We start from the raw sequence: 27943 nt of genomic DNA, 5'->3' as shown, positions 1-27943 counted from the left end.
GGTTTTAATCAAATGATGTCGTGCGTCGCCACCAACATAGATAATATCCACTATTGTAGAATACAATTAACTAATAGAGCAACGGTGAAATAATCTCTGAAAGAAGTCCGCTGTAGACCCATCCATATGCTCTCAGATCTGCAGTAGTGCGCATGCGCTTCAGATGCGTTTTGCTGCGGTCACCTGCTACTGCTTCTGGGGCTGCAGACACGACCTACAACTGTGCCCCAATTACCTTGCAAACAAACTACAGCACTCAAACCTGTCCGGGGACAGGACAGCGTCTGGCAGGTAAAGACCGATTAATGAACCGATCTGTTGCCTGTTGACATTCAGTCGCTGTCAACGAAGTCTACAACCAGTCAACACAATCTCTGATTATGCTAGACACTTAGCGTGCTAGGCTTACATGTATTTACTGTAACAAACAGCCATTCTATCTGAGCCTGTTCTCGTGTTATCTCTGTACAATAAACATCTGATCGACTGTTTCTACCGAAGCCGACGAGGCCCAGTCTCTAGCTAAGTTGAGCTAGCCTAGCTAAGTACAGCCGAGCAGTTGGGTGTCTAGCTATTGCGCAAAGCTAGCCCGTCGCTTATTTGTTGTTGTTTTGCTAGCTATTCATACAGTAAGTAATGTCGTGTTCTTGTTACAATGGGCCGTTAAGTGATGTTAAGCCATTTTGTCCGTCTGACTGGGAGCATGCTAGGACAACAAGCATGACACGACAAGCCAGTTAACAGGAAGCATTACACAGAGGGCGTGTCTCGCGGAAGATTGAGTTATGGAAAAAGTATCGGATGATTACATAAGTGGTGCTTTTTGTCATCTGCTCAAATCTGTTGGTATAGTTAAAGTATCAATATCATAATGTGGTTGTTTTTTTTAAATCTGATCTAATACAATTTTAATAGAATGCAGTATAGTTCAGTAGTTTCCTGTGAAACGTCATGGAGGTAGTTGTGTAAAGTGTTCCAACATGGAGCTAAAGTTACACCTCAAAACTAAAATGCTTGAATGAATGTACTGTACTTTAAACCCGGGGAACTTCTGAATTACACTGTCAGTTACAGTAGCCATGTGGCAGCGTGGTTTGTCATACAGACCTGAAACTGTGTGTCAGTATTTCTGGAGTCATATTTTGGTTGACTTGCTGTGCCCTCTAACGTCCTTGTCTCCTTGGTCTATGTTTAGAGAACTTGCTTTATGTGTTTCAGGTATTTAGAGGATATTGCTTTCATTCGAGCAGATATTCTGTTACTATTGTTTGTGGTAGGCTGTGCCACTAGCTTCTAATTCAAAAAGAGAAAGAACTAGATTAAATATTTTATGATAAAGTTTAATATGTTGCATCAAATGAACAGACCTAGTGTCTTCTCCTGCACCGTGACGAAGCTGACCTTTTTCCAATCTGTCAAGTTTTGTATCAACCCTTATCTGTGGCCAGTTTAATCTGTTTAGGCAACATGAATGGCCCATGAATGGGCCATTTAATCTAGTCCCCAATCAATATATCTCATATTAAAGATAATTTATTTTACAAATATTTGTATCGGCACACATGTTTGCAGATATGCAAGAAATTGTGTTATGTTCAATTCAATAGTATTGTAGTATTTTTCTAGCAAAGTGAATGTTGTGTATGGCGGTCCCCGCCGTACACAAGTCATTCAAATAATTGTAAAAAGATATTGAGGATTAATAGGCATGTCTGATATGTCCTCTCTCTTTCACAGGCGATATCATTTACAACAGAGGGCGGTGCTGATGTGATGCTGGAGGAACAGGCTGCGGAGCACTGAGCCTCCCATGGCTGTTAGCACCATGGACTCTGAGTCAGCCCGGACACCTCAGCCTGCCCTGGCTGAAGGAGGCCGCTCCCTGCTGCCCGCTGGAGCTCTGAGTTCCATGCTGGGCACTCGAGGGAAGCACTATGTCTGCGGCTCCATTGCCGCGTTTACCAACATCGTGGTGACTTTCCCCATCCAGAAGGTGCTGTTCCGCCAGCAGCTGCACGGCGTGTTGGCCACTGAGGCGGTGCGGCAGCTCCAGAGGGATGGGCTGAGGAATCTCTACCGGGGCCTGCTGCCCCCGCTGCTCCAGAAGAGCACTACGGTGGCCATCATGTTTGGCCTGTACGAGGACTTCTCAAGGGTCTTACTGGACTGTGCCGCTGGCAGCGGTGTGCCGGAGCTGGTCACTCGAAGCTTTGCCGCGGCGTTGGCAGGAACAACGGAGGCTATCCTGACGCCGTTTGAGCGTGTGCAGACGCTCCTACAAGACCATCGGCACCACGGGCGCTTCAACAACACAGTCCACACCTTCCGGACACTTCTGACTGAGTACGGTGTCAGAGAGTGCTACCGCGGCCTGGTGCCCATAATTCTCCGTAATGGCCCGAGCAATGTGCTCTTCTTCGGGCTACGCGGGCCCATTAAGGAGCAGCTCCCAGAAGTCACTAGCCGCTCCGGTAACGTGGTTACTGATTTTGTGTGTGGGGGTGTGCTGGGGGCAGCCCTCGGCATCATGTTCTACCCATTAAATGTAGTTAAGTCCCGGGCTCAGTCTCAGGTCGGCGGAGCCTTCCAGCCTTGCAGGGAGGTGCTGCTAACAGTGTGGAGAGAAAGGGGCGGCAGTGTGGCCATGCTCTTCAGAGGGGCCCACCTCAACTACCACCGCTCACTCATCTCCTGGGGAATCATCAATGCCACCTATGAACTGCTGCTGAAGCTCATGTAAGAGGGGGATTGGAGATAACACAATAGAGATCTAGAGAGGAAGAGAAAGCATTTAAAGGGAAAAGCCTGCTTGGAGCGATGGAGCCGGTTTGTTGAGGAGAAAGGAAATCGTAAAGTAAAGCCGATGTACTTGCTGAAATTGCACTTCTGACAGGGGCCAACAGTCAGTTTGAGATAACCCACATGCCATGACTATTTGCTGTTCAAGATATTATAAACGAGACGCACGCTTTAGCCTCTATACAAAACGTTTGCCAGGGTCCAATTGAAATGCCCGTGTTTGCTCTCTGTACAAAATAAGTTTTGGAGCGAACTGAACTCCAGTGCTTTTTTTCCCCACAGTTTGAAGCAAAGGTGACTTTGACTGGATTAACTGTGTCTTCGTTCGTGCCGTGTGCTGTGGTGTTTTGTAGACAACATCCGTCTGTTTGTTTGACCAAGAGCATTTCCTCTGTGAGGCTGTATTCTGCCACTTAACTGAAACTCTTTTGTACTTTTGACTATTTAAATTCTCAAGGAGAGTGTACCGAGTTGAGTGTTGGCCGGTTTGTTTCTCATCATGCTCCATCACCACCAATTTGGCCTTTATGTTTGTGAGATCAGAAGGCTAATACTTTTAAAAACATTGTTGAAGTGAGTATCTGTGATGATCGAGCTGACGCACGCAGGCTATTTTAAACAGTTTCTTCTTTCACACGTGGTTCATCTTTGCCAGTTTGGAGCTGAAATGTTTTGTCAAGCATTATTTGTCATGGTTTGTTTTATGAAATCCTACTGGCATGTATTATGTGTTTTTTTCTGAGAAGTGCCCATTGATGTCACTAAAACACATTTATTGGAAAAGAGAAAATAAATGTTTAATGTTGACTTCAGTTGCAACAAATTAATCCATAAAAAACATTTGCTCTTTGTTTAAGATTATTTGTGAGAATACCGTTGCCATTTAAGAAAAATAATTTTGGTATTCATTGTATGCACCGTTGCTGCATTTGTTTATTTTTGGGCCATTCATTAATTTGCTGTACAACTTAAGTGCTTCTCAATGTTTGTTTACTTTTTATGAACTTTAACATCACTTGGTCTATACATGTATTTCTCCCTCTTCTCACACTTTATCGTTCCTTCTCTCACGCTTGCGCTCCTCTCTGTCTGTAACATCTGTTGACATAATGGGCTCAGATTTCAAGCTTGAGTAGATACTGTCACCACGCAGCAGCTCTCGCTGGGTCCGACAGCCCGAAGAGGAAAGGCATGCTGCCTGGACACTGAGAGAGAGAGAGAGAGAGAGAGAGAGAGAGAGAGAGAGAGAGAGACTGAGACTGAATAGTAATGGTGCTGAGAGAAGACCGGGGCAGAGGGTAATGTTCAGTGGCACAAAAAGCTCAAGCTGCCATGTAAATGTATCACTTGGCCTATTTCTCCAATTCTTTTCATTTTGATTGTCCACCGCGTGTCGTTTCCTGAGCATCTTTTCAGGATCTTCCAGGGTTTCCTTTTTCAAAGTAAGAATCAAATTACGATTTGAAATTGGGACACCCTCGCTTACATTAATCAATGCTGTTTATAATTTCCACTTTTCCTGAAGCAGAAGTCTCCAAATCACAATGAAAATGTCAAATGAATAATTGCAAACAAATGAAATGTTTCAAAATCAATCTATTAAACATATTGACAGTGAATGCGTCTGTTATGTGGGTGTTTAAGGGGATAAATGTGTCAACTGTCATGTTTTCTCAAAGAAGAAGCCTCATTCACCAAAAAGATATGACAAATTGTCTGATGTAATAGAGGCACCCGTACATTATGGAACTGTGTCTTGTACTTTATGGGCGACTGTGGCTCAGTGGTAGAGCGGGTCGTCCTTCAACCAGAGGATCAGCAGTTCGATCCCCTGATGTGTTGGGTAACACCCTTAACCTTATTTCAGTTTAATGTATGAATGCTTAGTTCTGATGGTAGCCCCTGCCATCAGTGTATGAATGGGTGAATGTAGTGTGAAAGTGGTCGTAGGACCAAAGAAATCGCTATAAATCCATTTACGCACCGTAATCATCACATCATCGCTGTTACAAAGATGTATTACAGACATAACACTGGATCACAATGAGGGATGGAGCAAACACTCAAGTAGACTGTGTAGTTTAACACCGCTGCTGTTTCTGTTACACGTTCGATCATGAAAATGTCTCTCACAGCAGCCCCACACTGTCGGACCAGGGGTTGTGTTTTTCTACATGTGCGACTTTCTAGATTACTGTGTCAAGAAGTCAGACTGCAGATAGTGATCAGATTAAGGGCAATCTGACATGGGGACTTTGGATCAGGGAGGGTTGAGCTACTGTGGGTGCAAAGCCTCTCAACTCTTTCACCCTAACACGTGTCTGTCTGACTATCATCTTAGATTAGAAAATCTTAAATTTAGCATTATTTAGGAACGCATTTTAACAATGGGAAGGGAGATGTTACTCTATCTCAGCTGGCTATCTGTGAATATTTTGGATGCATTCTCAGCACCAAGAGAGAAAACGCAGGCCCCAGTGCTACATGCATAGATAAATACTGCCTTCATGGAAGTATACCAACTCAATACTGGGAAATGAATCCCAAAGTAATCCTCTAACAGTATTAGTAGTGCAGTGTTGCTATAAATAGAGAGCTGTTTAGACTGCCACGGTATAACTTGATTCTGTCTGCTGTTGTTGAAATATTCAGCTCGGGGTTCAATGCTAGAATGGTAAATTGAACGTCTTCTGAAATACTTAGGCGGGGAGCTTGCATGAACTGGAAGGTCTATTGAATTTGTTGATAACTGGCCTATAGACAAAACCCAAACACCAGGACATTCAACATTGTTCAGGTCAATGTGTAATTTATTACCAAACAATACATTTCTTGGTACATCGACTTCATTGTACGTGTGTACGGAAAAGTGACTGCTCATGTAGAAACACAATGTCCTCTTTGAAAATGAAATGCTGTTGATACAGTTTTACCAGACAGAAACAAAACACGTAGGTGACACAGGCACTCTTCACTGTTTGAGCCTGCTTGATGAACAACTAGAGATGCTAGGACATACAGTATGTCTTCATGTTAGTGCTATGATGGACCCTGCTGGTGGACCTCCATAGGAATTGGAAGCTCTGAAATCCCCCACAAGAGACCTGCGTTCTTATTTTTTAAGCATAGCCACCTTGACAAAATTCTCTGTCATCTAGTTGGAAGATTAAATATACTACCTACATCCTCACCGGCTCTCTCTAAACACTTAAGCAGTCTTGACTTCGGTTAATCCCCTTATCATATTTTTATAAGCAAGTAATTACCCTCTTGTTGTCATAGGTGGCTCAAGCAAATCCTCCAAAGCGAATGGCTCATCAAATGAGTTGACATCAAGTGACGTGGACGAGCTGTTTAGCTCAGCAAACCGATCGAGCAATGTAATCCTTTTACTGACAATTCACAAACATCAGTATAGACAGGAGTCTTTATATTGACAAATGCTAATGCCATGCAACTTTGCACAATGTTGCAATACATAGTGCAGTAAGTTTTCTCGAAAACAAGACAGAAGCCAACATTCCAAACAAAGAAAGCACCCATTATATTCAGACAAACATAATGCAGCTATTGTTGTTTTTAATGTTAGCACAAAAACAAGGATACAGTATGTGGGGCATGAGGAGTTTATGTTTGCATAGCCATAAACTAAGGTCAAGACAGACTATGACACAAAGATATAAATGTATATCTACAGTTCTGACCCCAGCACACAGCAGTCAGCCCATCTGTCAGTCAGTATGATATTTTTAATGTGGTGCGGCCAAAGAGAAAAACCATAGTGGGGAACAGTTGTGGCTCAGTGTTTCAATACTTTGGATCTTTGCTACATGTAGACATAGTTTAACAGTCACCCTTGTGCCGAGTCAAAAACCTTTTTTTCACCTACTTAAATAACGTCCTGTTTTGCTTCCCGGGCCTCATCCACACATTCCCAGAAAATGTATATGTAATGTACTTTGGATGAAAACTAGATTAATGTTATATTACTGCATACGTTTTTTGGGTAATGGGAGTATTTCCAAGAGGCGTTCACTTCGAGTCAGTCAAGACTAGGGAAAGGGTAGAAAAAACACTTTACACAAGGGTATGTGTCTCATAAAAAGGTGCAATCTGTAACAGTCGAAAGTGCTCTCCCTGCTTTGTAATGGTATCAGTTTGTTCCCCATTTATATGTAACTGTAATTTTGAAAAACTAAATCCTTAAAAAGGTGCACATATAAAACAAATCAGTTAATAACTGTACTTTGTAAGTGTGATAAAGTATAGTTTCTGTATTTTGTCAGTAAAACGTACTGTTATACTAAACTTGAAAAATGACAATTTACAGATTACACCTTGTGGAGTTGAGAATTTTTTAAAGCAGCAATAGATAACGTAATACTGTCTCAAAGAGAAGGAAAAATAAGAATTCCAGTGACATCCATAGTTTTTTTTCCCCACCAGAGACCTGCACATCAAAGACTGTGGTGCAAATATTGTAAAAATAAATACATAAATACATACATGGGTAATCCATCCTTACATACATACACATATTGTATCATAAAATAAGAGAATTATAAGATAATTATAAAATTCATATGTACAAATGCATAGTCCATATGCGTCCACGAAGAGGCCAAGCAATGAAGTTCCTCTTTTCATTTAGGGTTTGTTTGGTGTATGTTTTTTCCATGTGGGTATATGTAATGTGGGTTAAAGTTTGTGTGCAGTGGTGTGCATGGCACTACAAGAACACAGGGGTTACACACCAGATCGCACTGTGCTGTTTCCTCTTGTCTCACCTCTAGAGTCAGTGGGTTATTAGTGGGTAAAGTTCACAGGTCAAAAGTTGAGTGGTGCGTGGCCAGGCGTGTCTGCGGTGTCTGGTGTGCGTGTCCGAAAGAGCTGTGTGAGTGCGAAAACGGACGAGATGAGCACAGTGCAGCGTTTGGCTAGAAGCCTGACCCCTTCACTCTCCCCCTGTCCAGACCCAGTGAGGCCCACACTTTTACCCCCAACCCCAGCACCAGTTCCAGCTGTCTCAACAGCCCCAACAAACTCTCGGTACAGACCCACTATCTCCTTCAGCTTGTCCATGGCCTCCTGGCTGTCATCGTCCTCATCCCCGTGGAGCAGACTCGCATTATGGCAGATTTCACAACCAGGGCAGGGATTTGTTCGCAGGCAGGCTGCAGACAACTGAACCAGGGCACTGAAGCTGTTAGATAAAGAGCGTAGGGCTTCATCAGGAGCCCAGCCTACACGTGTGGCCCGCTGACACCCAGTTGCCAATCGTCGAGCCTCGGCCTGGAGAAGACTTCTTTCGGCCTCTGTCATGGCGGCGGTGCTTGTTCCAGTACAATTTGGGTCCGGTGCTGGGGTAGTATTGCCTTCAGTTCCATTGTGATTTAGGTCAGGCCCCACTTTTATACCTGTGATATCCTGTTTTGAGTCTTGACATGATTTATGTTGAGTTTGCTCAAGTGATCCCCTTTCTAAGACCAGCATAAGTTGGTCTATATCTTGACGTAGGGAGACAAAACCTCCCTTAAGCCCACCATAGTTCTTGTTGCTAAGCGTACGAAGAGGACCACCAAATGAGTTTGTGGGTGAAACCGGACGTGAAACCACAGGACTGAGTTCAGAGGATGCAGTGGAGAAAGTAGAGAGTGGACGGGGGTTGTCCCTCAGCAGTGACAGAATATTGGGCTTTGGAGAAGGAGAAGGTGTTGTAGGAGAAGAGACAGGTGCAGGTCGGGCAGGTTTGGGGCGTGTGCGGCGGGAGAACTCATAAATGGTGAGCTCCTCATCAAAGCTTATGCCATCCTCAGTGTCTCCACTGAAACAGTTGGCGTAAACGGTGCGGCAGCCACAAGCCTCCCGGTGCTGTTGTGGAGGAGTAGTGTCAGCGAGTGAGGAGGTTGGTGAGTCACCTCCAATTTGCATGCTGGACACACCGCCCAACCCCACTGCTGAATGGGGCCGCGACTGAGGCTGCTCCGATGAAACACTGGCACTGTGTGCACTATTCTCTTTAAAAGTCAGATTAGAGTGGGAGCCGTTTGTCCCATTGGCCTTTTTCATATGTGATGTCACTTCCTGGGCTTCTTTGATGGTGGCTATGACCACCTCAGCTCCATCCTCTAAAATGTTCTCTTTCCCTCCTGATTTTGAGGTCACAGTCTCTTTTTCCTTAACAGGGGTTTTGTTAAAGTCTGATAGACCGCTGGCTACAGACAAGCCAGAGCCAAATCCAGATGTGTCTCCATTGATGGAGCTAGTGGAGGGATAGTCCAAAGTTCCCAAAATCTCCTGGGAACGTGTCATGTACCAAGGCAGAGCCTGGATCTTCCCTCTCAGGGCAGAAGCTGGCAGTCTACCTCCCAAGCTGGAGGAGCTGGTCCTCAGGTCCGATCCTGATCCAGATCTTCCAGGCTCTCTGCTTTCAAGGCCCCCAACACCTTTGGAGTTGGTTGAAGTGAGGGAGGTGGTAAGGGTGAGAGGAGCATCTGCATTTTTGGGCGAAAGGCTTTCATGACTCAGAGAGACCCTCCTGGATCCTGACTGGACGCTGCCATTGCGGCTGCTCCAAGGGTGGATTCCATTTGGCGTACTGATACCATCCTTGAAGACCCCTTTGCTTGGATCAGATGGGGAGACAGGAGAGCTAGCAGGTAGTGATAATGGGTGGAAATTGGTGGGAGAAGTGGGTTTGGGGGGTACTGGAGGGGGAATGGCTAACTTTGTACCTGAATTAGAGAGAGGGATAAGGGATAGGTTTGGTGGCTTTCTTGTGGTTAGAGCAGTCCCATTGCTTTTTCTCTCAACTCTAGGAGTTTCCTTTTCATCGGGAATGTACGCTTTGTCATTAGAAACAACACGTGCTCCACTCTCATGCGTCAGATCTTTATTCTTTTTTGGGCTGTTTTCTTGCTTCTTCTTCGTCTTTTCCTCAGTTTCCGGGGTTGTAATGGGTAGTGGTTGCTTGCTGCACCGCACTGCTCTGATCAGGGGTGATGAGAGAGGCATTCCACCTGCCCCATATGTGACAGACTTGAACTCCATGGTATCTGGCTCCATTTCCAGAAGTTCAGAGGAAAGACGTCCAGAGGCATCCCCATTGCAGTGGGCATAAGATCTTCCATGCTGGGGGGATTTGGGGGGAATGATCTTAGGTTTGGGAGGCAGTTGAGGCTTAGGTGCTAATAGCGGTTTGACCTTAACTTGAGGTTTCTGAGATGGCTCTGGTAAACTGGTCTGTTGGTTGGTAAGTTGATTTGTGGGGCCTTTAAGCGTCACTTCTCTTTTGATTTTAGAGGATTTGGATTTATTGGCAAGGGGGGAGGATGGCTCTTTCCCCGGGACAGCCGAAGGACCATTCCAGCCTCCACTTAACCGATTAGCATTCCGCCGGTCAGCAAGCTCAGCGTCTGTGAGAGAGAAACAAATCAAAAGGGAAAAGACAGAAAGAGAAAGGCATCAGCGGATTTACACAAATTGAGTGTCTCAGTGTTGTCACACGTTGCCATCACATAAATAAAACCAAACATATCACCACTGACAAGGAACTTTACAAAAACGTGGTAAGGACAAATTGTCTTATTCATCTGCAAAGTCATAAGAAATGTGTTGTAAACAAACCTGATAGATCAGGAACTGGAGGAGTAAATCTCTCCTGTGCATCAAAAAACTCATCTTCAGACTCTGAGGCAGTCTCCTTGACCAAAAGAGCTGGTTTGGGATTGGGTGAAGGTGTTAGAAATAGACCCTCTTCGTCCTTGGAGAGGCGCTGCTCAGCCTGTCCTTCTTTGTCCACAGGAATTGAACTAGTCCTCACTGGGACTTTGGGAGGGACCTTTTTCTTTCTTCTAATGGGTGATCTTTGAAAGGGTATGCTGTCAATCATTCTCAAATCCCTTGAACTGGGTATCTTAGAAATGCGTCTGAGTCCCCCCACTACTGGCTCTTCTTCCTCATCATCGTCATCGTCATCGTCACTAGTAGCCTCAGGAGGGCTAGGGAGGAAATCAGCCTTGGAGAGCTCAGCAAAGCAAAGGCAAGAGTTATCATTGCCACGATAATTGAGGTTGGTGGGTCGCAAGGGCCCTTGGTGGCGTTTGGGCTCCAGGAGGTAGGGGTGATGAACATCCAAGCCTGGTAGATCCTCGCTTTTGCATGGTCCACGGAGCGCATCCAGACGCGATGGGGCTTTGGCTGCGGCACTGCTCTCCTCCAGGGCAGCACTCAAGGAGCCACTGGACAAGCTGGAGAAGCTGCTGGTGACCCGTGGGTCCGTGTGGTACCAGGTACTCTCCAGGTTCATTTCTTCATCCATAATACTAAATTTACGAAGACCACTTCCTGTTGCTCCTCCTTCCTCTCCACCTTCATTTTCTGTACCTTCTGTTGTCACTATTATCTTCACTTCCTGTTTGCCTTTGTGCTCCTCTTTCTCTTTCCTTTCCTCCTCTCTCCTCTTCTCTTCCTCCGCTCTCCTCCTTTCTTCCCAGTCCTGGCTTGCTGGGTCTGGGCGTTTGTAATTCTGAGAATCCATCGGGTCATCCTCATCTGTTGAGTCATCTGAGTCACTGCAGCAGCGAGACACATAACCTAATAACAATAATACAGAAACAAGAGGTTAATACATTAGTATAGCAGGATATGATTTAAAATATGATAATATTGACTGACTGGCTTTTCTAACAGTACCCATACTGGCTGGTGAGATACATCAGTATGTGATGTGAAAAATATCTATCAAATGGCCAAAGCCAGAAAGTAATTATTTCAAGTGAAACAGTTTTTGCTCACTTGATAGGGATTCATAGCACACGCCCTCTATTACAGCGAACCTCCCACACACACCTTCTTCAGCAGGGATCCGGTGCACCCTCACTTTTGGGCGCCCCAGACGGAAGACATTGACACTTGGATCCACAAGGAGTTTGCAGTAGCCTCCCAGCAGACACCCTAAGTCTTTGGCTGCCAGAGAGTCCATCAGTAAGGCAAATGGCTGCAAGGGGTGGGGGGGGGGGCATCGCAGAAGATAAGGTAAAGTGATTAAGGCCAAAGGGTAAAGGAGAAAAGGCAATGGAGGGGGAAAAGAGGGAGAGAGAGAGTCACCTTTGAGTCCAGTGAATTAGCTATATATGGCTACCACACACCCCCTTAGGCTGTATACTGTTTGTGTATTGGAGGAGAAATACTTGACCTATATTTACTCAAGCATGAGCTTTGGTGTGAATATGGTGTGGCGAGTGAATATCCTTTTTTTTTGTTGTATCTGTGTCAGTGTATGGAGCCTACGTGTTTATGAATAATAGAGTCTAGTATGTCAATGTCTTCCTTACCTTCATGTCGTGCAGTGAGATGCGCAGTACGCTGACTTTGTCCGACTCAGAGAGAAGCTCCACTCGGCTGATGCTGCTGAACTCAACCAGCGTAGAGATCATATTGAGCTTGTGGTTGATGACCTGACTCATCCCATATTTGGCTCCCACCAGCAGGCTGACCAACACCTCCCTGTCCTGAAGCTGAGTGTGAATAAGAGCGACTAGAGTTACATAATGAAACAAAATGAGCAGAAAAAGGGAGGCGTGCAAATGTGTTTCGATATGGAAGATATGTCGAGCATTTTGAATGGTGACATGTAATTTAGATGCAAGACTGAATTCTGAAGTTGTTACATAGTTCATTGCTTCACAAACAGACCCACCAGGGGATATCAGGCTCTTGGCCCTTACCATCATCGTAGCTGTGTAGGAACGTCCCCCATAGGAAATGAGTTCTCCCAGCTGAGTGAGGTAGGCCAACCGAGCCTGACTTGAAGAAATGACCTAAAACAGAGCAATAGACAAAGAAGAAGAGAGAAGAATATGAGTGAGGCGGACAGCAAGGAGATAGAATTAAAAGAAAACCAGGGGGATGTTATGGTTGACTCACTGACCAAAACTATTTTCCACAGAGAAATATTCTCCATGTATTTTCCCAGCAACATTACCTAAGCCCCAGACCTACTATTCCTTTTTAATTATCCTCCCACCCAAAATCTCTCTTCCTCCCAACCTGCTCCCAACACTTAACTACCACTTTAAACCTCAGGAAGAACACTGTAAGTGTCAACTAAAAAGTACCCTGAAGCCACTACTAAACTGTCACCATCTATCCCTTCACGTCTCCCAATGTGTTCACCCACTCATCCATCAGTCCGTATCTACCTTCTGGCGTGGCTCTAGCAGGGCCTGGATCTTTTTGAGGTGGTAGCTGATGGCTTTCCTCAGGTCCTTTTCCCTCATGTTGCTCAGCAGTGTGGGAGAGATGAAGCTGTCCATGCCAAACTCCCTCCTGTCATCACCACACACACACACACAGAGGAATGAAAATCACAGCCATAATGAAGAACTCAACGCCTCAACGCCTCATAAAATTTAAAGTGAAACTGAACTATAGTACCCCACATGCACAAATCCCTTGATTGAGTTTCTTAGTAAATATTGGTACAGCATTTGAAAAAGTAAAAGCAAATGTAGACTTGTAGGACAGGTAATAAACATGCGGTATGACATAGCTAATGATAGCCTCATAGCAAACACTGGATTAAAACAAAATACAGACTTTACTGAAAAATGAAAAAAAAGCAAACTGAGATTTGTTGTGTTTTGTGCAGTAGAAATATCAGCTGATGGTTTTTTCCCTCACAGCTGCCACGAGGTGTTACTAAGCAGCGATATTTTAATCGAACTGTAACCGTGACTGCATCCTCAGTTTAATTCGAGGTGAAAAAAGCCTGCGCCTGTGAAACACAGAGTATTTATGACTGCAATGAGGTATATAACCATATTAATCTATGAGTCAGTGAAGTGGTCTTTTGGGAAATAGATCTGCGCCTACGTGTGTGCATTTATAGCTTTCAAGTGTGAAAGAGAGAGACAGAGAAAGACAAAAAGAGGGAAAATTGAAAAACCCAAAAGACACTTTTGATCCACACGCTGGAAATAGGGCAAATATGCAAACCCTTGTGCACCCATGCAAAGCATTTATCACATCAATCACATTAATAGATTAGGCATTTAGAGTGCACTCTTATCCCACACAAATGACAATGATTGCAGTAACAAAACAAGATCTAAGCCTGAGATAACAAATCTATAATAAGTAGTGCCAAGATCGTAGTGTCCCTCTGCTGTGACTCTAAAGAGACATGCACACATACACATATGACTCACGTAATACTCTTGATAGAGGCCCTGGTCTGTCCACAACTATCTAGCCTCTCGTGCATGTGCAGGGCAGCCAAGCGGAGTGCAGTGTTACACTTCATCTCTACTGCAAAACGCTCGAGCAGCACGTCCCCAACACTCTGGAAACACAGACGTTACAAATGCACATGTACATTACAGTAAACATACCAATGTACAACTGGAAAGCATCATATTTTCATATTGACATGTTTGTTATACCAGCATACACTTCAACTCAGACATTGCAAAATGAAACAGCTCGTGAGCATCTTTCAAAGTAAACTAACACTGGGACACACTAAGTGTGTCTCATACAACAAAAGCAAATGCAGCATGAGGCAAAGACCCCTCTAGAACAATAAATCAACATGACATAAGTAGCACTCCCAATGCTTTATTGTGCAACACAAATATGCAAAGACAAACTATGGCTTTGAGGCTTTTCATCCAGGATTGAAATATAGTCTCAAAGTTGAGCGACATGACAGCACGTACCTAACTGTATGCAGGAGTTTTTTGTAACTCAAAAAAATGTACAAGGCCACAGTAATAGACTGTGTTATATTGTTCAACTTCAAACATCTTCTCAACTTTGATTCTGGCTCTATTTTTGTAATGTTTTACATCAGGTTTAGAGCACACTAGAGCAAGTGTAAATATCGGATATACAGCTTCATTTGGCAAGTGGGTACAGAACTGTTTTTTGTTTTTAATCGAACATTTAGACTTGGTTTCCTCATGTAAGAAAGGACAAATTTGTCTTCTGAATGACGTCGAATAACAAAAAATCTCTAAAATGGACAGGAAAGGAGACGGATAGAACGTTGTACCGTAGATGAGAGAATGAGCTTCTCTGACCTGTAAAAAGAGGTACTCAAAGGTAGAGGGGTCATCCTGCAGCAGGTCCATGGGGTCTCTCGGGACGAAACACACCCTGAACAAACATCTGTAGTCATGGGAGTCTTTTTTCTGCACCACCTGGTGAAGACAAAACAAATAGAGGTAAATTAAAACTAATATGAAAAGCCATCCACAACTACAGCATGTTTGTGTGTGGATTTGTGCATCCATTGTTTCCATTACCTTCTGTATGAACTCGTCTTCGTGCAGCAGCAGCAGTTTAGTGATGCTGTACTGTTGCTCTAGCACCAGGGCAAAGTACTCAATGGCCCGGATGGACAGTTTATCCTTCAGAGTCAGCACAATGTCCTGGAATGGTGAAAAACCAACAGTTCAGACCCCCTTAGACAAACATGCTTCATCCGTGTCTGCTGATGGCAGATGGTCAAATATGATCCCCCCCCCTCTCAGTTTCCCTTTGGCTGAAAATACAAACTGAAATGCAAAACCTGTTAATTAATAATAATTGTGTGCTCTTGAAGACGGCAACAGACATGGACCTACTGGGGGTGAGCTACTGACTCAATTATCCACCTTCTATCTCATTATGATGTGTGTATACAGGAAACCTCTCAGTCTGAAAATGCCCAACTGGACTTAGAAATTATATCTAGGACTCACAAAATCCATTTCTGCCTTTTAAACAAAGAAGTGCTTCATGGTTTTGAATCACAGCACACTCTTCTCCTCACTTTAAATGTTTCATAACGTCCTCCTTCAGAAGGAAAATGTATTTGTAGTATTCCACCATGAAGAACAGCTACAACAGCAACAGCCTACCTATATTCTAACACCCTTGGGGCAATCACAGCATAACTTGTGGTCGGCTTACTTAAAAAATACACCCACTTGTTTCCACGAAGCCTTTCACAACTAGATCTACTGTTTGGTCTCATAATGATGAGAAACTGAAGGGGGCTGATGAACTTTCTTCTGAGGACACAATTTAACTATCTATATATATTCTTTCAATCTTTATTTTGTGTCTAATTGTTGCTTATTGCTATAGTTACAGTATGATAGGTACATTTGGCTCATTCAGCTTGGTATATAATGAATATGAATAGGAAGTTGCCTCTCATTGGCTTCCATAGGGTGCACTGGTATTGACAAACATGTCAGCCGTCCAAGAATGATGCTGCCACCACTTGGGCCGGCCAGTAACGAGGTGCATCGTCCAATTACCCATCTGCCTTTCAAGTTTCATGAAAGGTGATCCAGAAGTGTAGCAGTTATATGGCCAAATGGAAGGGTCACATTTTGACCTTCCATTTTCAGTATACACACAGTGCATAACATTCTTATAACAAGTCGGTAAAATTGCCTCTTCTTACATTCGATAACTAAAACCTGTTTAATACACACCTTGACGGTGGTGCTGTTGTCAAACTTGAAGGCCTTGGTCTGCCCGTTCTCTAAATAGACTTTCAGGACATTGGGCAGAAAGAGAAGAGAGTTTCCCTGATGGAGAGAAGTGAGAAATATCATTGTGGTTAAACAGGAATCAATTTCAAACTTGGGAAGATAAATTAGGAAAAGGGAGAATGACCTGAGTGTGCCCGTTGACCACCACCTCCTCTGCAAAGCGCACTTTAACTGGATTATTCCTCAGACGAGCTCTCTTCTCTGCCGACATGATGGATGACTTGGGATTCTGCAACACAAAGACACGCGGCAGCGCCATTATGCGAGGACTGAGACGCACACTTGTCAAGCTCAAACAAGTGCAATGACACATGATTAAACGGTCGACACGCACATATTTACATTTGCACATCGCGATCTAAAAGCAATGTGAAGGCAGTTAATCCTGTGAGAAGACACGGGTTTACAGTCACATGCTTGGAAAGAACCAGAACTTGTGTTTTACAGTAAAGAAGGATGGTGTAAAGACTCTCTGTGAACGCTAGAGTGTTTGAGTTGATGGGAGGTCATCAATGTCTTGTCTGTACTCACTGTCATGTGCCGCAGGATAGTGACAGTGATACAATCCTCCAAGTCCCTGGACGGAGAAACAATACATACATACACACACACACACACACACACACACACACACACACACACACACACACACAGAAACATATGCAAAAACACACACACACACACACACACGGTCACACGCACATGCACACGAGAGAGATCATTATCTTTCTGTCCAGCTGTCAAGTAAGCACTTTCTCCTCTGACCTTTGCCCTTAACTTGTTAAGCCTTTTCTCTTAAAAACACACACACGCTCACGCGTGAATTATCCACACACACTCTGAGAAGTGCACTCCAGCAAGCAACTATGACAGTGCATTTAATCACTGGATGGACCGGACACACAGGTAGTATGACACTGGTCCCAGTGAATGAACTGACTTCTCATTATCCACAAACGATAGATAGATAGATAGATAGATAGATAGATAGAGAGAGAGATAGATAGATAGATATCTCTACAGTTATTCTCACCTTAAGAGGTCTTCCACCTGCTCAGCGCTCAAGTCCTCCAGCACTGTATCATTAATCTGCAGTACCTGGTCCCCTGGGTACAGTATCCCATCTGCAGGACTCCCTACATGTAGGCACACACACACACACACACACACACACACACACACACACACACACACACACAAGCACACAATGAAAAGAGTGAGCACTTGCATAAAACAAAAAAACAGCTGCTCACATGGGCTTGCACTTTCAGTTCAAAGAAAGAGAGACACACACACTCACACACACACACACTCACACACAATGACACATATGGTTATTCGACATGGCTGACTCAACAGTGTTCAGTTGATCTTTCCAGGATGTGAGGGGTTACAGTTATTCTGGATCTCATCCAGCTCGGCTCGGCTCGGCTCTGCTTTCTCTAGTTATTTATACTCATTTGTCTTCAGGCAAGAGAGCATGGCTAAGGCATAGCAGTTTTAGCTTACTCTAACACACACACACACACACACACACACACACACACACACACACACACACACGAACATACTAAGTGTATGTATGTGTAAACACATATTTTCACCCACCCTGACTGACTGGCAAAGCCCTGTCTGTCCCTGATTTTTGACCCACTGATGGCATCCCACACTGCTTTGCGGGCTTACACACACACACACACACACACACACACACACACACACACACACACACACACACACACACACACACACACACACACAGGGAACACTTGCACACATTCCCTCTCTCTTTCATGCCAGCTTGGCCAATATCCTGATCTGTGCGGTTTTTCAAGTCCCCTCCCTTCCTCCTCTTTCTTTTTCTCTCCTTCTTCCTCTTTCACCACTTTGTTCTCACATTCACAGGGCCTGTCCTCGCTGTCTCCTCCCACACCCATAGGTGTCAACTCCCCCCCTACCAGTCTCCCTGCTAGCATCTTCTCTGTCTATTAAATCTTGTTTTCTGTTATCACTTGGCAGCAGATAGCTATTATAGAGCTGGTGGCAGGGCAGGACAATTTATCAGCTTATCTTACAGGATAGACATAAAAGTAATGGATCAATCTCTCTCTTTCCCTTCTCTTTTTCTCTCTCTTTCTCTCTTTCTGTCTTTCTGTCTTTCTCTCTCTCTCTCTTTCTCTCTCGCCTAACAAAGTTGCCTAAATGGAGAGTGATTTAATTTATAAAGGATGAGCAGGTTGCTCTGTTGTTTCTGTGGCTTTTCTGGCACTGTGCCCTGCAGTTGGAATTCCAGGGGAGAGTCAATCAATGGCCAGTGTGTGTTAGTGTGTGAGTGTGTGTCTGTGTTTGTGCACAGTAGCATAAAGCAGGTGGCCATTTAGAGAGGAAGCAGGAAAACAAATTGCAGTTATCCACCGAGACAAACATGCCCATGTACCTGCGGCGATGTCCCTGACCAGCAGGGGTGCATTTGTGGTGAGGATGAAGCCATGTCCAGTGCTGCTGTCCAGGACCGGGTCCCTGGTGATCTGCAGCGTCAGCTTGGCCTGGAAGTTCTGATTGGACAGGCTGTTGGAGCGCTGCGACCTCCCATCGCCTAGTAACCGCTCCCTGAGGAGGTCAAACAGGGTAACAGGTTAACTTTGGAGACTATAACACTGTCGTCATCAAGAGATAAATTCAGGCTAATCAAGGCGTACGCTGTCAACTTTCATCACTTTGTACAGAAAATCTGTTACAAATCATTGCCTTCTTTAATTGGCAATGGCTGACTATTCGAACAATAGACTCTGTGGCTGCAAAGTCAGCTTTTCCGATTAATCATTTTGGCACTACCAGCCGTAACAGTGATGCTGGTATTGTTTTTACTGTGTGCGTCATCAGGGCGAATTGTGTTCCTGGAGACAACTACTGTAGTAGGAACTGCCACAGAGGCGCTTTTGAGTTCTTGGCTAAGTGTTCATATTTCTGTTTTCATCATGATAACACCTCAAACGGGCAAGGTGAACCTTAGTGGCGTGTAGATAAGATCAAAATGAAGTTTGTAGGTGTGGTCTGAGCACGGGCGTAAGAAGTAAGGTGTGATCCCACTGGAAGATCTCGAGTTTTACATTTTTCTCATGTTTTCATTTTTGCTTTAAAAGTGACTCAACTGATTAATCAATTACCAAAATAGTTGCAAATTAATTTGTCTGTTGACTAATCAACTAATCCAATAATATTATCAGTTCTAAGACACTTATGACCATAAAACAACAAGAAAGAAGCATTTACAGCCATGCTAGTGGCTCTGTGATGCTGTACTTTGGCACAGCAGTAACATGCTCACAACTACAACGTTAACATGCTGATGTGTAGTAGATTGCAATGTTTACTATGTTCATCATCTTAGTTTAGCATGCTAACATTTGATGATTAGCACTTAACACAAATTACAGCTGGGACTGATGGGAGTGTAATTATTTTTACCGGAAGGATCTCAGGATGATGTTGTAACAAACATTAAAAGATCACCAAAGCTACTGCAATTCCTCCTTAAGGGACTTTACAAAATATCTGGCCAAGTAGCCAAGAGGTCACATTCATATAAACTGCTATACGTCATCAGCCTAAGTACACCCTGGGAATACACAGTATCTGTATATGTTGTGTTTAAATCAGTGACATCCTTTCCTTCAGCCTGCTGTCCTGATCGGCTGGTGATATGGTGACACTTTGTCCCAAGAATGACAAACAGGGAGTTCAGTGGGTTTCCTCTGCACTGCCTCCTTTGCAGAGACGAGAAAGACTTTGTGGACAACAAGGGAATGGAGGGCTCTTGAAAGCATATCTGTGGTCAACTGTGGGGTGTGTTTGTGTGTGAGAGAGGGACATTCAGGTTTTGAATATGTTCTCAACTATGTGTTATGCGTCTGAAGTGAGTGGGTGGGGAGGGGATATGGTGTGAGTGTTCATGACAGGTTAAGAAATCAGTATATTTTCTCAGCTATAAAACACACCATCTGTACAGCTACTCTCTTTTAAATCTTAAATGATATATATACCACACCTCCCACACTTCTTCTTCTCCACTACAGAATCTGGCAGCAGATCTAGAAGTGGAGGGAGCTGTTTTCTCCACTCTCCAAACTCGATTGTTCGGTTGTTTACTACATAAGTCGTTTTAGTTGTTGCCGCAGTGGTTTGTGTGGGGTTGGCATTTTCTGCTACTACTGGCTGTGTGGTGCCAACATTATCTACTGCATACTCAGTTGTTTTTCCATCAAAACCTACTTCATTTTCCCACTCTGATGCAAAAGTTGGAGCAATCTCACAGGGGGTATTGCTCATTCCAATGTATTACTTTTCCAAACATTTGGATTGGATTGTTTTCCCCTGAGCTCTGACCCTTGTTCATGCTGTACCTGCTAAGCGACTCTCGAGTACGTCGTATTATTGTTCCCACCACCTGCTGCACCCGACTGGTTCTCCGAGCTGGAGACCTGCTCCTACATCGCTCCTTCTCCTCCATTTATCTAAAGAGACAAAAAGAGAAAAGCTTATGAGCTACAGACAAAATTCCAACAAGCTGAACACAGAGAGAAAGGGAGGCGTGGAGAGAAGATGAAAGGATTTGGAGACAGAAGATAAGTTAGAAACTGCTTAGAGTTAAGCTCTGTCTTGTTGGACTATGCGTTCATCACAAGCATTGGGCTTCAGCTAAATTAGCATTTCATCTGCTCTGTTTTGATATTCAGAGCATGTAGCCAGCCTTGAATACGATGAATAATCAGATATGTGAACAGAACAAGGAAGGCTGAATGAGGAAAAGAGAGGGGTGTGGGAGTGTAGTGAGCATGAACAACAACACGTCACACACACATTTGCTTCAATGACCTGATTCTCAACAACTGCTCCATCACACAATAACAGGATTCACAAAGAGTTCAACGTAAATATGCTACAATCTGCACGTTCACTACAAATCTGCAGCTGTGCTCTTTATTCTTTAACTGGCCTTTACACAGGGGGCTATCGGGACATAATGAAGGATGGAGGGCTCGGTCAAACCCCAGGGAGGCAAAGCTGGTCAGCATTGAATCCTTACCAAACCTCAAGACGTACGATTCCCCTCAACTGTGTTTTGTTTCTGTCAGCCAATCAATATGCTGGCTTTGAGTTTGAAGAGCCTCTAATAATTCCTTGACAGGGTGCTGCATTATTCATGTTCATGTTTCTTTTGTGCTTTGTGTAACAGCAACACATATTTTAGAGGGCAAGGATGTGTTGTGGAATCAGATTTCAATGTGTTTTTGATTATTTAGAGTAAGTAGCTGTTTCATTTGTTTGGCATCATGGTTTTGCTGCTTTCTAATGATGTACTTCTTCTCTTCATCTCTGTGTTGGACTGTTTCACCCCATGAGGCAGAGAAAGGCGAGGGAAACTTTGGCTGGGACGTGAAAGAGTAGCGGCCCAGACCTGATCAATACAGCTAATGATGACGAATGTGCCCCTGAAACCTAATAATCCGTACAGTTGGCCTCAGCAGACAGCTGCAGAGAGCTTAGTTTGATCAGCTCTCTGAAATAATGCAGGTAACTTTTGCAAGCCAAGACTTTTGTGGAGATCTTAAAGGAGCGCAACAACTTTCTGGCCATCTGCCACATTTGACTGTGTGGAGTGAGAAGGAAGATAGAGCCATAACATCGCCTCATTGTACTTTGAGTTAGGGTTAGGGTTAACGGGAAGACAATACACCCTGTATTGCAATCAATAGAGTACTTCAAGCAGTTTAGGTAATTTGCATGAGATAGAATACTAAATTAATTTATCTTTACTTTAAACAATCATCTACAAAAGATTTCAGCTCGTCTCTGCCAGCGATGACTTATCTGCCTCAGTATTAGTAAAGCATGGAGTGTAGGTCTGTCCTTAAAGAGGATTAGGGACCCTCGTTCTGCACGGGCCCACACTGATCAGGGTGTCACTTTAGCACCTCCCGCTGATCCGGATTGAGGCAGATTGACGTGGATGAGAAGAGACGAGCGAGGCTAGGTAGCTGACAGCTGCACATAGCGACTATTGACACAACGTTCAATCACTGAGAGAAGCATCATATAGATCAGGAAAGATGTTAATAGAGACTTCCTTGCATTGTGTTGAATGTGCAGCATGTTTGCAGGTGTGTGGATGTGCATGTGTGTGCTGTAGTGCTGCAGTCAGTGCTGAGTCAGGTGACAGTTTTTGCTGTCATTCTCCTTCTTTCTCTCTTCTGTCTTTTATTTCCCCCCCTCTCTCTCTTTCTCTCACCCTCACTGTCCTTGCCGAGTCAGGTAGTCATCTCCGATGACAGTCTCTCTGGGCAGCAGCAGCAGCCAGCCATTTCTTATACACATGCACATCTTTAGCACTTGATCCAAGGGTTTACTATCCTCGCTCACACAATAACAGCCCACCTTTGTAACGTTACCAGAGTGAATAGTGTGAATTTGTGCATATGGTTCAACCCTTGAAATGCACATCTTAACAATGAAATATTCTAAAAGAATAAGGTAGGGCTACTTCCCATTAATTACATGTGGTAAGCCTCTGGAAAAGGCAGAGAAAGATTTGACATAGGCCTATATACTGTCCTCAAGAAACCTGCACAATCTTGTCCACATATTTTGAGAAAGAAGCACAGTTCAACTGAAGACTAGTGTGACTCACCGTGATGTGGCTTGTCTCTTCAGGACTCCAGAACACAAATACCCTCTCGCCCTCCGAGACATCAGCTCTGCTGCCCCTCCAGGATTGGCTGAAAAGAGGTGGAGGGGGGTCCTCGTGATCATCAGGGCCAATCCCAATTTGGTGCGGCCACCTGTGCAGAGCAGAGCAACACTCTCAGGGAGACCTGTCAAAACCCATAAACAAGATGCACAACCACATGACGAGTTTATTTTTACAATTAGAGCGTGAAGCGAGAAGTTATCAAGTCAGATCAGCTGTATCTGCCTTGATTTTTGAACCTGTTTACAAGTAACAGAACTATATTCCAGTTGTTGATGTTTTCAGAGTGAACACGCAAGTATGTCAAGCAAAGCAGATGTGAGTCCAAACCAGCTATTTGATTGTGGTTTTCCAAAAGGCCCCTCCTCTGGTCCCCAAGGCTCTCTCTCTCTCTCTCTCTCCCTCTCTCTCTCTGTCTCTCTCTCTCTCTCTCTCTCTCTCTCTCTCTCTCTCTCTCTCTCTCTCTGTCTCTCTCTCTCGCTCCCTCTCTCTACTCCTCTGCAGCCTCAAAAGCACATGGCGATGTGGAGAGGAGGCACTCCATCTCCGTCTGGTTGTCTAAATTAAAATTTCATACCGCCCAGTTCAGTTAACAGTTCTTACTGGGTGCACTCTAAAAGCAAAGAGGACAGCTTGTGAAGCCTGATGTGGTGGAAATAGAAAAGCTGCAGGCAGAGACAGATCTTTGCCACGGATGAAATAGGACAAGTCTTTCATATGAACATCAGGGCAGATATGGCTGAAACCTTAGCCGGCCTCTGGTTCGGGGAGGAAAACACACTTGGGAAAAGCTTTGTTGTGAAAAGCCTCGCTGTTAAATTGGGAGAGACACTGAATAAACATTCTTGATCTCGTCCAAGGAAACCACACCATGTTGTACTTAAATGTTGATCTGCGAAGTAAACTCTCACTCCCTGGGGCTTTCATCTACAAGAGGGAGCAGGAATCAAGGAATTGATAGTCTCGTCTGTGCAGCTCTTCCATCAGGCCCTGTGTCCCACACACAGAGCTCTTTCACAAGGCCCATGTGTCCCAGTGAAAAGCCAGCAGAAGACCTAGACCCACACAGACTGCAGGGCACATGAATAATGCATGCAGCTAATGCAGCTAGCCTTCGACCGCCTCCTTCTACCTCTTTGCCAACACGGGCAACAAGAAGAGCGGAGCACAGAAGAAGAGAGACACACAGGAAAGACGTATGGGGGTTGCAGAGGTGAGGAAGGGGGGAGAGAGGAGGGGACTCTGAGGGGCTGAGAAAAGGGGAAGGGATACAGAAAAGAGAATTGGTCTAGGCATAGAAAAGAGAGAAAGGACAGGATATTGCAGGGGGGGAGTAGAGGCGGAGAATTTTAAAGAGGGCAGAGGCAAAGAAACGGGAAAATAAAGCTGCAGGAGAAGAAAAGAAAGAACAAAAGTATCTACAGTGAGACGTAAAGGAGTCTGTCCACAAGAAGCAGTGGAAACAAATCTGATCATTGCAGCGTTTCTCCACCAACCGAAAGCAAACAAAGTCAGACAACAGACGTTGATGTATGGTTAAATAACTAAAACAGCAGACCTGAACTATTGTGACATTTCTAATGCTGTTTTATACTTTCCCACCACTATAAGGTGGCTTAAATGTAGACTTCGTTCCCTCTTTCTAATGACGTAACAGCGCTTTCAAATCCAAGTCAAACTTGTGTGTCTGCGAGCTGGCGATGAGTTTGCTCCTAATCTGGTTCTGAATCAATAGTAATCGTGAATCCTGTCCTCCGCTGTCCTTAAGTCCCCAAGCTGCCCACAAACACAGATCATCTGCAGACCTTTCACTCTTTCCCCCTTCTCTCCTCCTTTTACCTTCCCACCCCGCCACCAATCTTCACTGTACATGAAGAATAAATGTACCAAGTGCTGTTAGTCAATGGAGGCTGTCTGTATCTCTCTGAGTCGACGTCTGTGTCTCATTTCTCTGAGACAATGTCCGCCCTTCTCTGCTCATTTGCCCAAACAATGTCTCTCTGTCTCGGTCAGTCAGTTATTCAACCCTGTCGCCTGGTATGAGCACACATGCAGTTCATACGGTAGGTCAGACCAACTTAGACAGGGCCTGCGGAAGTTGCATTGGGACATGAAGTGTGAGAAAAAATGCCCAGATACAGCTGCTGTTCTGCTAAATGACACAATAAGAGCTCATGGATGCGACAATCTGACTGACAGGATGAATTTATCAGTAACTATCACTTCAATTCTTATCAATCAGCTCCCCGCTCTAATAAATGATGACTGGACTCAGCACTTGGACACACTGTGGTTTCAAACACTCAAGCACACACCACATGCATGCACATACACACAACACACAACACACAGGGCTTAATATGATAAGTGAGTGGGGTGTTACGCAATCGGTAAACAGATTCCAGCAGAAGCCTTGCTCGCTGACTGAACAACTGATTTTATTTAGGAAGGGCCAGTTGGCTGTTATTGACAACTTGTTGTCAATCTGTCACACACACACACACACACACACACACACACACACACACACAGAAACACACACACCCCCTCCAGCCGAATATGACACACCGGATACAGCTGCACCACATGAGGCGCTGGGTAGAAGCAGCAGGGGTTGGTTCAGCAACTCAACAATTAATTTTGGCTCACAGTTGCTGGCAACAAAGTTGGACACAGAGCTCAGCAAAAACTCAGTCCAACAGAAGCACACGTGGCACAAAATACTGTGTGTGTGTGTGAATATCTGGATGATTTGAGGTGTGAGATTGATGTGGGGCAGCTGGATTGCTTAAATTGTAGTTGTAAATGTGAGGAACAACAAGTAACGCCGACAATAAATACTCCGAAGATTCATGATCGCTTTGCAGAAGACAGCAGACAAATGAAATACAGATGATATGCTCTGCTTTTAATTCTGGGGTTGATTCTTGTTGGAAGTTTACATAAAGGTCAATAAACCTTTAATTGAACTGGCTTTGGGAGAAAAATATCTATATTACGATTCCCATCAAAAGTTTGAGACATAAAAATGTTGAGGAAAGTTTCAAGAGCCAATTCAAATACATTTACACTCATCAGAGACTATATTGTGCAAATATTTACTAATTACAGTTATTGTGCAACTTCATGGTCACAAGCAGCTTCTACAATAATCAATACATTGGAATTTTGGATAGGAAGCTAATAAGATCCCACCACTTCCATGTTTTGAACATATTAAATAATCAGCTTTGATCACTTCATTAGACTTAACCTTAACGTTTAAATAACCAGGCTCCTGAGGGGCTCAGCTGTTGCGGTGACTCAGGATGCGTCAATAGGGAACTGTAAGACGTCCTTTCATTAAAATCACAAGATGTTTTTTTCAGTTGAGAGGATCAATATGTGAAACTCCTTATTCACAAAACTCAAAATGCATCATGACTGAAATTACTTTAAACTCGAGTTAGACTGAAAATTCAGTAAGTAGCGTTTCTCATCCTTCATGAAACGTATTTTCTGTCCATGACAACTGTCAGACAAATACAACTAAAGACATTTTAGGTAAAGACGGACATCAGACAGCATATTCACCATAGAGAGGATGTGTTCTATCACTGAGGATTACACTCGTCCTCAACATTTAGTACTGACATGCATGCTCCCCAGCGGACAAAGTCTAATAACTTTATTGAGACCCTGACTTTTCCTCCCGTGCCACCAGAACGTCAAAACTTGTTCTTATCCAGTAAAGTATGTTAAAATCTACCATACGGATAGGCACAGGCAGCTGGCACAGCTGTAGACTGTAGGGACGTTGTAAACAAGCCAGGCTTTATATGCTGTCTGTATGGTTACATGTAGCCTACTTGTCCTTGTTAAAATAACACATTTAAATAAAATCATCTTGCACTGAAGTTCACCAAAGGAATAATAGAAAAAAAAACACTATTACAGTCAACTGTCAATCAACAGCTTGTTTAAGTCTGTTGATTGCTTCACTGCTGCTTGTTGTGTTTTTGCTGGTTAATTGTCTGTCCTCCAGACATAATCACATCTCCCTTTACTTCATTCAGCCTGTCAGCTCATGCCATTAGCATTATGAAGACAGGGCTCTCTGTGTGCCGCTCATTTCATTTCCCCTTTCATCTGCGACCTGGCGAGGCTTGAGTTCCCCAGTGCGCTATTAAATAATGGGTCTTTTGAAGATTAATAGTGTGCTGCATTGTGTTACAGATCTCTATCGATGGTTCTGATGGTTCCGGAGAGAGACAGACAGCGAGACAGAAGGCGAGAGGAAGATCTTTGGATGTTAGAGGATGAGAGATGTTGCAAGTCTGGAAAACTGTCTGCATCGCTTCTTCTGTTGCTGTCTGAGCCAATTTCCTTCAACTCAGTGATCCTTCAAAAACGGCACAATAGAGTTCTTATCATTAAATAAAAGTAATATGAGGGCAGCCAGTGAGCCAGCAGCTACAATAGTCCTCTAGGCTTTGGAATAATACTTACATATAGCCACGGTACGACTTTAATATTTCATATCACAAAGCGGAATAAAGGGGAATACACTTGGTAGAGCTGATTATTAACTTATAGGCTTTATGATTGTTTTAGTCTTTTCATACTCCTAATGGTTCACTATATGTTCATAAATAGAGTTGGCCTACATTATGGCGCCACTGCCAGTCAAGTGTGCCATCACCATGGAGCTGTCACATCAATGAGGTCATGTCTAATTATTCCTCTGTAGGAGTAATACTGGTACAGTTTGAAGGAAAAAATACACATTTACAGTATATTCATCTGTACTATTCATCAATCCATCCATCCATCAATATATCCATCCATCCACCCACTACTGTTATCA

General features: G+C 44.0%; 2 protein-coding genes across 2 annotated transcripts; one reads left to right on the top strand and one right to left on the bottom strand.

The window, feature by feature from the left end:
* The first annotated feature begins 178 nt into the window (after positions 1-178).
* On the top strand, positions 179-4404 carry slc25a51b (solute carrier family 25 member 51b). Its single transcript, XM_079168030.1, has 2 exons — positions 179-291; positions 1738-4404. Exon 2 carries the CDS (start codon positions 1811-1813, stop codon positions 2738-2740), a length of 930 nt encoding a protein of 309 aa, XP_079024156.1. The 5' UTR covers positions 179-291; positions 1738-1810; the 3' UTR covers positions 2741-4404.
* A 1263-nt stretch (positions 4405-5667) lies between these two features.
* Positions 5668-23153, bottom strand: frmpd1b (FERM and PDZ domain containing 1b). Its single transcript, XM_079167633.1, has 16 exons — positions 23038-23153; positions 20753-20863; positions 18787-18959; positions 17383-17485; positions 16881-16926; positions 16474-16578; positions 16290-16385; positions 15108-15233; positions 14883-15002; positions 14010-14143; positions 13002-13128; positions 12528-12620; positions 12135-12317; positions 11650-11797; positions 10426-11394; positions 5668-10214 (listed from the first exon to the last, which is right to left on the bottom strand). Exons 2-16 carry the CDS (start codon positions 20857-20859, stop codon positions 7627-7629), a joined length of 5118 nt encoding a protein of 1705 aa, XP_079023759.1. The 5' UTR covers positions 20860-20863; positions 23038-23153; the 3' UTR covers positions 5668-7626.
* Positions 23154-27943: the final 4790 nt, after the last annotated feature.

The sequence above is a fragment of the Pholis gunnellus genome (assembly GCF_910591455.1).
Source record: "Pholis gunnellus genome assembly, chromosome: 10".
In the NCBI taxonomy this organism is placed as follows: domain Eukaryota; kingdom Metazoa; phylum Chordata; class Actinopteri; order Perciformes; family Pholidae; genus Pholis; species Pholis gunnellus.
Note: the sequence above shows the minus strand (reverse complement) of the source record. Positions and strands in the feature narration are given on the sequence as shown.